Genomic DNA, 13,920 nt, shown 5'->3' on the forward strand with positions numbered 1-13,920 from the left:
CTGGGTCCCCAGAGAGCACCCCACTTACATCAGGATCCCCAGAGAGCCTCCCCTTACATCAGGGTCCCCATATAGCCTTCCCCTTACATCAGGGTCCCCAGAGAGCCTCCCCTTACATCAGGGTCCCCAGAGAGCCCCTCCTTACATCTGGGTCCCCAGAGAGCACCCCACTTACATCAGGATCCCCAGAGAGCCTCCCCTTACATCAGGGTCCCCATATAGCCTTCCCCTTACATCAGGGTCCCCAGAGAGCCCCTCTTACATCAGAGTCCCCAGAGATCATCCACTTTACATCAGGGTCCCTAGAGAACCAACCCCTTACATCCAGGTCCCCACAGAGCCCCCCCTTACATCCAGGTCCACAGAGAGCCCCTCCTTACATCAGGGTCACCAGAAAGAGGGCAGGTAGTGGGCCGGGACCCTGTGGTTGGGGACTCCTGGACTGACTCGGGGCTATGGGCCCCAGATTCAGGGCTATAGCCCCAAAAGTCCCCCCCCCCCCCCCCAGCGATGCCACTTGCTGTCACTGAAACCGGCCCACTGAGCCATCGGCCCACCGGGAAACTCCCTATAGTCCCTATGGCCAGTACATGCCTGGCTGAGATACTCCTTCCATGAAGATTCCTGAGATGTATGACATCATTGTAGCCTAAGCCAGAAACCAGTAAGCAACTGAAGAAGTGTGAAAGTAAAAAAAAAAAAAAAAAAAGTAAATACAATAATACAAAAAACAATACAATACAATACAAGTCATCTGTTTAGTAAGGCTAGCAACATAATTTTTAAAGAGGAACTGCAGTACATAATTTGTAATAAAAACATCTTTGCCATTCTGAACCACTTTGCATATTATTTTATATATACTGTGATTCTGTACTTGCCAAATATTCTGCAGAAATCTCCCTCCACTGCAGACATTTTAACTGTGGGCAGCTGAAGCTGCTGCCTGCTCACTTCCTGGATTTACACAGACACACAGAGATCACAATGGTCGTCCAAACAGGAGGATGCACATGCACTGCTCAAACCCATGCACACTGTATAGTTTTAATGTATCTGGACAATCTTTGATGGAAAAAAAAAGTGAGGTGCACAGGGAGGGTTGTGGGTTGTGGAAATGATCCTGGAGTTGCATTAAAGAGGAAGTAAACCCTGATAAGTTTACTTCCTCTTTCATTCCCTGCAAAGGCAAAGCATAATGGACTACTATGCATCGCATCGCATCGCATAGTAGTCCATTATGTGTCACTTACCTGACACAGGAGCCAGCGAAGTCGCCGCTGTCCCCTGTAGTCCGCCGCATCCATCTTCTTGGTGGGGTCTCGCAGCTCCGCCGCTGTCATTCGGCGAAGCCGCGATGACATCACTCCCGCGCATGCGCGCGGGAGCCGACACGCGCGGCAGCTCCGTCTCTGAGAATGCCGCACTCAGTGCGCCTGCGCGCCGCTTTCTACGGCGCATGCGCCGTAGACAGCGGTGCCTGTCTTTCGGCAAATGTCTCCTAAACTGCGTAGGTTTAGGAGATATTTCTTGGACCTACAGGTAAGCCTTAATCTAGGCTTACCTGTAGGTCAAAGTGGTTTGTAAGGGTTTACAACCACTTTAAGGAAAGGCCTTGGTCGTCAGTAATTGTATTGTTTCATAGCATTCTTTGTACAGTTTTTTTTAAGTATCCTGCCTATTTATTGATAACAATATTACCATGCCAACTTATGGTTTTATTTCTGTTTTCTGTTCCAGGGTGCTAAACTTGGGCCCCCACCACCACCAGCAAGTGGCGGACCTCCACCCCCGCCTCCTCCTCCACCACCTTTTCCTGGTGGGGCGATCCCAGGTCCTCCACCACCTCCGCCTTTTCCGGGAGGATGCCCTCCTCCTCCTCCACCACCGCCTGGCTTTGGACCTCCTGGTGCTCCACCTCCTCCACCTCTTTTTGGAGGCCCGCGTCCCCCTCCACCTTTCGGGGGTGGAAGGTTTCCTGGACCTATGGTTCCACCACCTGTAGTTTTACCCTTTGGAATGAAGCCAAAGAAAGCGTATGCTCCAGAGACTGCCATGAAGAAGATCAACTGGTCAAAGGTAACATTCAATTTTTTTAAATTTTTTTATTTTTTTATATAAGAACAAATCTGAAGTCCAAAGGGTCCCCCCATCCAGAAAGTTTTATTTTAGTTGTAGGTTGAGCATGGGTTGGTGAGCCAGTCCCAGGGTTCTTGTATGTCTTGTCTTTATATGTCTTGATGCTCCAACAGCAAGATCCCCTCGCCATAATTTCCAGCTCTGTTCCTGTCCACCAAGGAGTTTTGGGTGTTCCTGAGTATTTAGGTGTGTCCCATGTAAAGATCAAGCAGAGACAGTGTGAACCCCCCCATAATGAGCACAGAAAGAGAGACTTTTATGTGGTTTACCTCTTCAGCATCTACCAAACGCTGCTATATCAGTTTTGGGTTAATAACCCTTTTAAGAAGTTGCTGCTTCACAGTTAGGCGACGTTCACATCTATGTGTGTCAGGAATGTGTGCAAAATTGCTCTGCCCTTTAGCGAATGCATGGCGGTGCCGTCTTTAATATTGATTGGACCCTGGGCAAAAATTTTCTTGGCCCCCCCCCCCCCCCCCCCCCATGCAATTTCGCTCTCCACCTGCTCTGAGACATACAATAAATAGCAGCTAGACTCAAAATCAGTTTTCTGTATCAGATCAGGCAGCGATTGTGCTTGATTGCCAGCCGTTACAGCATTTCATTACTGCTTACGGACTGGTTGCTAGAGGTTACAGCACATGATTTCTGCTTGTTAATTGTTTGCTAGAGATTCCTGTACAGTAATACTGCTCACTGAATGGTTGCTAGAGGTTTACGGCACATCATCCCTTCACTGCAGGGGAGCATGATACACATATGAATGCTGCCTTTATTTACATATCAATGCCGCCGGCTGCAGCTATTTACTTAGTAATGACGCCACCTTCTACATATGAATGCTGGTTATTTACATGTAAACACAGGGTCTGCAGGTGAGTCATCTGTACACAACAATAGGGCAAAGCTGGGCAGCATTGGTAGCAGCACTTCATACTGAGATATCAGGGCACAGCACGGGACTAAAACTTCAAGGGACAAGGGAATTTAAACTGGGATAGTTGGCAAGTATAAGCCAGCTGCTTTGGGCCCCACAACAATGACAGGGCCCAGGGCAGCTGCCCCTTTTGCCCTGCCTTAAAGACGGCCCTGGTGCCACTAATTGTTAATGGCACCCCCCACATATCTGCAAATGTGTGCATTTTTACACGTGCCAAACTGCATGGTGCCACGCGTTTTTAGAAGAGCCAGGGACTTCTTTTCTGCATTTCCTGTCCATAGAGCAGCCTACTGAAATGTACGGGTTGCCCTTTATGCAAGGCATAGGGACACGCTTACGATTGGTCACACCCGTAAGTATGAATAAAGGCCGGCTGTAGACAAAGCAAATATTTTTTTTGCAGCCACGGTTTTCAGGAGAGAAATTTATTTGATTCCCCTATCAACACAGACAGTGGTGACATGGGAATCCCTTCCATGGAGCCATTGTGTGGGGTGGGGGAAGCCGGTCCCGCCAGGAGAACACATATAACAGCCACTAGCAACAATTGCATGTAAAATCTGGCAGGCTGGTCGTACCCAGGTTGATTGATTGATCAACTTGGGTACATTCAGCATGCCCATACATGGTTCAAATCTCAGACGGTTCCTGCAGAGTTAGGAATGGGCCTGTTTGAAGGAAAATTGTACATCATGGCTGAAACATAAGTGTCTGTATGTCTGTGAAGGTTCTTATTTATCCAGGTCATGGTATGTCTAGTGGTAATCAGCATAGCTCCCAACTGTCCTGGATTTTGAGGGACTGTCCCTGATTTGGAGCAATGTCCCTCTGTCCCTCTTTGTCCCTCATTTTGGTCTGATCCATATAGTTGTATATAAAATGCACTTTTTATCTAGCATGTTTCCCAGTGCTAAACCTTTCATCTGATTGCTAAATTGCTGCATTTGTAAATTCCAAAAGCCAATATACATGGATAGTAGTGGTAATAAAAAAGCACTTGTGCGTTTAACAAATCTTGTTTTTTTGTACAATTCTCCTTTAAGGGGGTGTGGCAAGGGGCGTGTCCTATGCCTGCATACTTTTGCTGATAGGTGTCCCTCATTCCCTTCTCAAAAAGATGGGAGGTGTGGTAATTAGTGACATTGAGCTGGACTTGTTCTATAATGTTGAAAATGTTTTGTAGCTCATGCAAACAACTTCTTCAGCAGTCTTCCTAACTTCCTCATCTTTTGCGACTTGTCTGACCACTGAGGGAAAGGAGACTGAGAAAATACTTATTTCTGTCTGCAGCAGATCAATGACATCATCTAAGCCTAGACAAAGTCAAGCGAATAGAGCTGAAATAAGAACGAACTGTATTTTTTTCCCTCCAGGGTAATACTTCGCCCCATGCTTCTATGTGCTTTGTAAGCCTAGCGATGAGGTCGGACAGGCCCCCCTCCTCTTCCATCCGACAACATAGCAAGCAAGGAGACTGCTGCTTGATAACTGGCTCTTGTCTCGGCTCTGAGCACTTGCCAAAGGCAAATGGCAGCAAGAGAAATGCAGAGGGACAGGGGGGTTGGCACACCTTCCCCTCCCACTTCATTCCTCTTGCCGTCTATGGGGCTTGGGCAAGTGTTCTGTGCTGAGACAAGAGCCAGTTATCAAGCAGCTGTCTCCTTGCTAGCTATGTTGTCGGACAGCTACGTGGGGAGGAGCCCTGCCCAGCCTTGTAGCTAGGATAACAAAGCATGTACGAGCAGTACGCTGAAAAAAACAAAGTGGCAATCTTTTAAAGCTTCAGTCCTCCTTTCAATTTTATTTCACGTAACCCCCCCCCATAATAGTTTGGTGAGGTTTTGAACTTTAACGACTACCTTTTTCAGAAAGGGGAAGCCCCAGTGCTCTTTCTCGCCTAGGTGAGAATGACACAGCCCTAGTAGCCCACAGCATGCTGGAATAACTACGTTATTGAATAACCGGCATCCCAGGAGGCTTTGGGCACTAAACCACATACGGTACTGTCTGTTCACCACGTGTGATGTGCATATTACTTGAAGCATTGGGCACACTGCAATCACAGTGGTTATGTGATCGGGCCGTCCATCCCGCCCCCCCCGGGCAGAAAGTTATGAACCCCCAAAATGTGAAATATTGATCTATAAGCTCAGTCGGGTCTGGAGCTCCCATGGGTATCCTACTAACTCCACATAATTGTCTCCTATGCCAGTAGTCTCCAAACTGCAACCATGGACTGGATGAGGCCCTTTGCAGGCTTTTACTAGGCTTTTGGGGCACCATTCCTTCAACTGACACCAAGTAGGAGGGCATATTTCTTCCACCGACACTAATGCACTATTCCTCCTTCTGATACCAAATGATGGGGCACTATTCCTCCTTCTGATACCAAATGATGGGGCACTATTCCTCCTTCTGATACCAAATGATGGGGCACTATTCCCCCCACTGATACCAATGATGGGGGGCTATTCTTCCAACTGATGCTAATGAAGTGGCACTATTTCTCCCATTAATACAAATGAGGGGGGGCTAGTCCTCCAACTGATACCAATAATGAGGCACCATTCCTCCTTCTGATACCAAATGATGGGGCACTATTTCTTCCCACTGACAATAAAATAGAAGGGCATACAGTATTTCCTGCCACTGACTCTAATTATGGGACATTTCCTTCCCACTGATACCAATGATGGGGCACTATTCATTCCATTGATACCAATGGTGGGGTAATATTCATCCCATTGATACCAAGGATTGGGCACTATTCCTTCCCCTAATGCCAATGATAGGGCACTATTCCTCCCACTGATACCACTGATGGGGCACAATTCCTCCTTTTGATACCAAATGATGGGGCACTATTCCCCCCACTGATACCAATGGCGGGGCACTATTCCTTCCACTGATAACAATGATGGGGCACTATTCCTCCCACTGATACCAAATGATGGGGCACTATTCCTCCCATTGATACCAATGATGGGGAACTATTCCTTCCACTGACACCATTGATGGGGCACTATTCCTCCCATTAATACCAATGATAGGATATTATACCTCCCACTGACACCAACAATAAGGCACTGTTTCTTCCACTTTACCAATGACAGGGCACTATTCCTATGACTGATACCAATGATGGGGCACTATTTCTTCTCCTAATACCAATGATGGGGCACTATTCATCCTTCTGATACCAAATGATGGAGTACTATTCCTCCCACTGATACCAATGATGGGGCACTATTCCTCCCACTAATACCAATGATGGGGCACTATTCCTCCCACTGATACCAATGATGGGGCATTATTCCTCCCACTGATACCAATGATGGGGCATTATTCCTCCCACTGATACCAATGATGAGGCACTTTTCCTGCTTCTATGGACAACAGGTGCTATGACATTTTTTTTACTCCCATTGACCACCAAGCCGGGACAACCCCCCTCCTGGCCACAATCTGGCCTCCAAACATCTAAAGGTCAGGAAACTGGCCTTTTGCTTAGAAAGTTTGGAGACCCTTGACCTTCACTATCTTCTTTATGGATGCTACCATAGACCCACAATATTATGCAAATGCAGTACATAATTGGTCCAAAAAACAAAAAAATCTGTAAAATTATTGAGGTCCACAGACACAAAAATCTTGGGTGTCTGTTTTAAGCAACCAGTGAAGATCAGCGCCCCTCCCAGGTTGAAAAACCGAGAATAACTGTTATTATTTAGCAGTCTGAATCCGCATTGCCTCTAGAAACGGTAGAAACGTTTTTTTTTTCCAGCCCGGGTTCATCTCAGCTCAAGGAAAAAACTGTTGTTTGTTAGCCGGGGCTTGTGAGATCCCAAACTTTTAAATGAAGTTTAATTAGCTGCAGTGGCTGAGCACCTGGTTCTCGGAGAGCGGATTAATATTGAAGGAATGAAAGCACAAAAACGCACATGTCGACTTTTTTTCCTCCCCCTTATCTTGGAGAGACCGGACTTACCATCAATAACAGGATATCACAAGGATCAAAATTAAATCTGTCATTTCCATACTCTGCCTGGGAATTCACAGAGTCACCTGCCAAAACAATTATTAATATATTGTTAACAAGCCGTCCCAAGGTGCGCTACCGGCTTTTCATATGAGCCGAAATAGTCTCGCATGTCGAGATTTAAAGACAACCGGATTTTTGAAGTGCGCCTCTGCATCAAAAAGGAAGCAGCCTTGACAGACAGCGAGGCGCGCAGTTCCTATGAAGTCGGCAATTTTATTTCTGATAGGTAGGGTTGTATAGTCAGATTTCGGCTTATGCTAAAAACGGTTTCTTGGTCTGGTGACGAATGTGTCAGAATTGCCTTTTCATCTCTCTCTCTCTCACTGACGCAGATTTTTACTTTAGCCGGGAATGTAGCTAGTTTGATCTGGTAGCAAGAATCGAGGGGGGGGGGAAACGATTCACTGACCCAATCGGTGAAAATGTATTCACTGTCAGTCTCCGAGATTGAAAGAGAACTGATTATATATATATATATATATATATTATATTATATTATATTACATATGTAATCGGAACTGTATCGGAGTATAACACGCACATTCATTTTAAGAGGCAAGTTTCAGGAAAAAAACCTTACATTTTAAATAAGGAACTTTGAAGCAAAATAAGGGTCAGTGCCCATCTGCAGCCTCACCATTGCCATCAATGCAGCCTGATCAATGCCCATCTGCAGCCTCACAACTGCCATCAATGCAGCCTCATCAGTCCACATCAATGCAGCCTGAGCAATGCCCATCTGCAGCAACACAAGTGCCATCAATGCAGCCTCACCATTGCCATCAATGCAGCCTCATCATTGCCATCAATGCAGCAGCATTGCCTTTGCCATTAATGCAACCTCGCCGTTGCCATCAATGCAGCAGCCTCAATATTGCCATCAATGCAGCAGCCTCAATATTGCCATCAATGCAGCAGCCTCACCATTGCCATCAATGCAGCAGCCTCAATATTGCCATCAATGCAGCAGCCTCAATATTGCCATCAATGCAGCAGCCTCAATATTGCCATCAATGCAGCAGCCTCACCATTGCCATCAATGCAGCAGCCTCACCATTGCCATCATTGCAGCAGCCTCAATATTGCCATCAATGCAGCAGCCTCAATATTGCCATCAATGCAGCAGCCTCAATATTGCCACCAATGCAGCAGCTTCACCTTTGACATTAATGCAGCAGCCTTAGCGTTGCCATTAATGCAGCAGCCTTAGCGTTGGCATCAATGAAACAGCCTCGCCGTTGACATTAATGCAGCAGCCTCGCCATTGCCATCAATGCAGCAGCCTCGCCATTGCCATCAATGCGGCGGCCTCACCGTTGACATCAATGCAGCCGCCTCACCATTGCCATCAATGCAGCAGCCTCGCCAGTGCCATCAATGCAGCAGCCTCACCGTTGCTATCAATGCAGCAGCCTCGCCATTGCCTCAATGAAGTAGCCTCATCATTGCTATCAGTGTAGCCTGATCGATGCCCATCTGCAGCCTAAAGGGGACATGGAGGGGGGGCGGGATGAGCGCCGACAGATTAAATACCATGAGTATCTCCTATGATAGGCAGAACAGTGGTCCAATGGGGCCCAGGAGACAAGACTTCCTATTACAGAGGCTGCCAAGCAAACAGGAGATTCTCACTGTATGTAATCTGATGGCGCTCGTCCCACCCCCTCCCTGTCCTCCCTGAGAGAGCTAAAATTTAAGTATTGGCGTATAACATGCACACGCTATTTGCACCCAATTCTCATGGTGAAAAAGTGTTATACACCTATATATATATATATATATATATATATATATATATATATATATATACATATATATACATATATATATATACATACATATATATATATATATATATATATATATATATATATATATATATATATATATATATATATATATATATATATATATATATATATATATATATATATATATATACACCGGGCGGACTGACAACTCATGGGGCCCACAGGAGATTATGGCGCCAATCAGGAAATCAGTATACAATCATACAGCACAGTATACACAGACATGTACACACAGTATACACAGACATGTTTCTATTGGCTGAGAAGGTACTGGAGAGGTGGGGCAGCTATAATCTTGGGATTTTTAGACCAAAATAATGTCGGCAAGGGACATTTCAGAGACAGATGTAAAAATAACACAGATTGTTACATACTGTCCCTGGTTTTACTGAGGCTGGCAACCCTGATGGGGCCCCCTAGTGGCCCGGGGCCATCGGGCAGTGCCCGAGTGGCCGAATGGTCAGTCCGCCCCTGTGTATATATGTATATATATATATATATATATATATATAGTATAGTATCCGGTTGGACCCCCTTTTGCCTTCATTCGTCACATTATAGATTCAACAAGGTGTTGGAAATATTCCTCAGAGATTTTGGTCCATAGTGACATGGTCGCATCCATAGGCATGTGCAGGGGGTGTGCCGGATGTGCCCAGGCACATCCTAATCACTCTGTGTGGCGCAGAATTCCCCTGCTGATATTTAATCAAAGCTGACCAACGGGGTGGCTAAAAAAATGGTAAGAAATCATTTTAAAAAATAAAATAATTCAAATAAGACTACTGACACCGTCCACTGCCCTACTGACACCATCCCTTTTTTCATACATTTGGAGTGCACACCCTAATGCAATAGGCTATGCACACCTATGGTACCATCACACAGTTACTGCAGTTTTGTCGGCTGCACATCCATGATGCCAATCTCCCAATTTTCACCACATCCCAAAGGTTCTCTATTGGATGAGATCTGGTGAGTGTGGAGGCCATTGGAGTACAGTGACCTCATTGTCCAGCGGTGAGATGATTGGAGCTTTGTGACATGGTGCATTATCCTGCTGGAAGGAGCCATCAGAAGATGGGAACACTGTAGTCTTAAAGGGATGGACATGGTCAGCAACAATACTCAGGTAGGCCTTGGTGGTTAACCACTTTACGACCAGCCGCCGCAGAGAGATGGCTCTCCCGGGCAAATCGCCATCATTGTACGTCGGGCGCTTTAAGAGCTCTAGGAGGCACCAGAGCCAACACGCATGGCCGTTGGCCTTGATGTCTGCTGGCCACCCGCGATAGCTCCACAGAGAGCCAAAACGGGGATCTGTCAATGTAAACAGACAGATCCCTGTTCTGACAGGGTAGGAGAGAGAGATCGTCTGTTCCTAGTGATTAGGAACAGCAATCTCTCTCCTTCTCTTGTCAGTCCCCACCCCCCGCCCACAGTTAGAAATACCTCCCTAGGGAACACATTTTACCCCTTGATCGCCCCCTAGTGTTAACCCCTTCCCTGCCAGTGTCATTTACACAGTAATCAGTGCATTTTTATAGCACTGATCGCTGTATAAATGTCAATGGTCCCAAAAATATGTCAAAAGTGTCTGATTTGTCCACCGCAATGTCGCAGTCCCGCTAAAAATCGCAAATCACCACCATTACTAGTAATAATAAAAATGCCATAAATCTATCCCCTATTTTGTAGACGCTATAACTTTTGCGCAAACTAGGGATGTACTAGGGATTTTTTTTTTAGTACTCATCGATACCAATTACCGATACCTACCGCACCTGTTTTGTTTTCACTTCAGCTGTCAGCAATGCTACAAAGCATTGAAAAGTGATTTACTAAGTAAACAAATAGATTTTTGTTTTTAATTTTGCGCTTTTTCAATGTGAAATGTATAAATATATGTTAATATATATGTGCAAATATATTCACTAACAAAGCAAACAAAAAAAAAAAAGTTTTAATTGTTTATCGTTTATAAAATAGACGTGAACAAAAAAAAAATAAATGAAAGCAGGAAAAAAGGGATTCGTAAATTGTTTACACTTTAGTTACTTTTTTGATCATTGTATTTATGTTTTTTTTTTGTTTGCTTGTTTTTTCTCTTGTGAATTATCCAAATTATTTATTCTTAGGATCTCATTCGCCCATTTTGTATGATTTATTTAAAAATAAAGCCTGCTAAAATTTTATCATTCATTTTTTTTTTTTTTTTTAATTGTCCGCCATCACTCTTTCTGAACACCCTGCAGCAATTTTTTTTTTTTCACCTACATGTCTTACTTCAATCACATCGCTTACTAAAAGAGATAAGAGGTTCCTCAAATCATTTGCCTTCATCCTGACAACCGGACAGTCTATCAAACAGATTCCTGCTGAAATGTACTTATGTCAGTGGTTTAAAGGCTTCCAGCCAGCTGAACCCCCCCTAGTTATGACAGTATTCTCAGTCAGGAGAAAATGTTATATTTCTGCATATCGATTGACGGTAAATCTGAAGAGGTTCTCTTTAGCTGTCTGTCTGTGTAGGCCACCTTCTGTTAGGCCCAGAATATGTTGGAGTCAATTTTGGCTTGTGGTTGCCAAAATATTTTTTTTATTTTTTTTACAGAATCATCATCATCAACAACATATTATCACTTTTACAACAGTTTTTGTTGTAATAACACTTCACTAATATACTGTATGTACATATATATATATATATATATATATATATATATATATATATAAAATAATATAATAAAAAAAAATATATATATATATTATAATATATATATATATATATATATATATATATATATATATATATATATATGTATATACACACACATATATATATATATATATATATATATATATATATATATATATATATATATATATATATATGTGTGTGTGTGTGTGTATATATATATATTTGACATTGAGAGAACCTGAACTTCCTTTCCCAACCCTCTGATCCCAAGTTGAAAGTCTGTTCAATGGTTTGAGTTTTGCAAATAAAATCCATTCAAGTGGATCTATTGTCAGTCTCAAGTTACTGCGCCACCTACCACGGGACATCCCCTAGACGTGTCACAAGGAAAACGGAAGGTAACGGTAAGCCCAAAAATAACCAGCAGCTCCTTCGGGGGTTAGTGCTATATATATATATATATATATATATATATATTATATATATATATATATATATATATATATATATATATATATATATATTATATATATATTATATATATATATATATATATATATAAATATAAATATATATATATATATATATATATATATATATATATACATACACATATATTATAATATATATATATATATATATATATATATATATATATATATATATATATATATATATATATATATATATATATATATATAATAAATATATATATATATATATATAGCACTAACCCCCAAAGGAGCTGCTGGTTATTTTTGGGCTTACCGTTACCTTCCGTTTTCCTTGTGACACGTCTAGGGGATGTCCCGTGGTAGGTGGCGCAGTAACTTGAGACTGACAATAGATCCACTTGAATGGATTTTATTTGCAAAACTCAAACCATTGAACAGACTTTCAACTTGGGATCAGAGGGTTGGGAAAGGAAGTTCAGGTTCTCTCAATGTCAAAGTCCTAAAAAAACGTTAAAGAACTTGCTTACTTTGACTGCATCCAGAGAATAGCCATTCACAGCTGGATGAACACTCAGGTTGGACAGTCCCTCTCTCACAAGGCCTAGCAGCCAACAAGGTGCTTACTCAGGAACAAAGTCTTTGTCACAGACGTTGTTGTAGAACATGTAGGGAAACTAAGCTTCAGAACACTTGTAGGATACCTGGATCTTTCAGCTTACTTGGCGATATCCACAAGACCGGATTCTCTCGGTAACTTTAGCCCTTCCAGGCTCTTGTTAAGAAAACCAACCCGTACGTGGTGTTCTTCTAAAGAGTCCTCCCCTGGAATGCTCGAAGTACAATGGGTCTCTCCCGAACCGGAGACGGCACCCAACCACCTCAGAATCCTCCTTTAGTTTCCTTGTCCTGGGCTAGCCAGCCCCGAGGCATTACAGTCGGGTGGATCCGCAACCCCAGGCCATAGCCTTCCTGGGGGCTGGTCAGGAGGACCAGGACCAGGTAATCAGCACATCATACTGGACCGGGAAACCTCCGAACCATGTGACATCCGCATCTTAAATACCCTCTCCCAGAGGGCACAGCAAGAGGGACACTCCCACTGACCTGGCTCAGAGAGAGAGAGTAATTTAAGCACCTGACCAGACCATAGTTCCACTCCTGCCACCAGAGACAGTGCCCCCCTGTGGCCAGGCTGAACATCTCACAGTCCAGTCAGACTGATGCCGAAGTCAAATTTAAACATATAAACCCAAACCTAACTGCAGTTTAGGTAGAGTTTAATTCTGAAAAACGCATAGCGCGTGCTCTTCAGGAGCCCGTCGCTACGTATATATATTTACTAGGTGTAACTAGAATCTTCCGGGCCCCTGGTGCAAGAAACCATAAAGGGCCCCCCCACACAATATGGTGGCAGAGCCTGGTTGCAAGTGCGACCTTTGCGACCCTGGTAGTTACGCCACTGGTGTCAGTGCTTTTTATGTATTTTTTGTTTTCTTTTTTCATTATTTTTTTACCATTTTATTGTATTTATTTATTTTTACAATTGTGTTTTGTATTATTTTTTACAAGTTTTTTAGGATCCTCATTTGGGGGGCTTTTGTGAACCATCAGGGGTGTAAACAGACCTCCAATGTTTCACCTTTGAGACAGAATGTCTCAGCTGCACAGAATGAATGGACAGGAATAGCTCAGAGCTTCCTGTCCTTTGGTAAAGTGAGACATAGTAAACACACTTTACTATGACTTAGTTGTGGTTGAACAGATTCAGTGATTGGTACGGATCACAGATTCTATTCATTAGGCAAGGAAGGGGCCAGCAAATGACACAGTTA

At 43.5% G+C, this 13,920-nt stretch overlaps 1 protein-coding gene across 3 annotated transcripts in view; it reads left to right on the plus strand.

Moving 5' to 3' along the window:
• The window catches only part of DIAPH2 (diaphanous related formin 2), a 1,637,420-nt gene that overhangs the window by 548,246 nt on the left and 1,075,254 nt on the right, over nucleotides 1–13,920 (plus strand). For all 3 annotated transcript variants that reach the window (XM_077484914.1, XM_077484903.1, XM_077484922.1), the window contains one exon: nucleotides 1,741–2,079. In XM_077484914.1, the coding sequence (XP_077341040.1) occupies nucleotides 1,741–2,079 (339 nt within the window). The remainder of the gene's footprint in view (nucleotides 1–1,740; nucleotides 2,080–13,920) is intronic.

The sequence above is a fragment of the Lithobates pipiens genome, unplaced genomic scaffold (assembly GCF_037356315.1).
Source record: "Lithobates pipiens isolate NorthernLeopardFrog02 unplaced genomic scaffold, aLitPip1_a1.2 Scaffold_1, whole genome shotgun sequence".
NCBI lineage: Eukaryota > Metazoa > Chordata > Amphibia > Anura > Ranidae > Lithobates > Lithobates pipiens.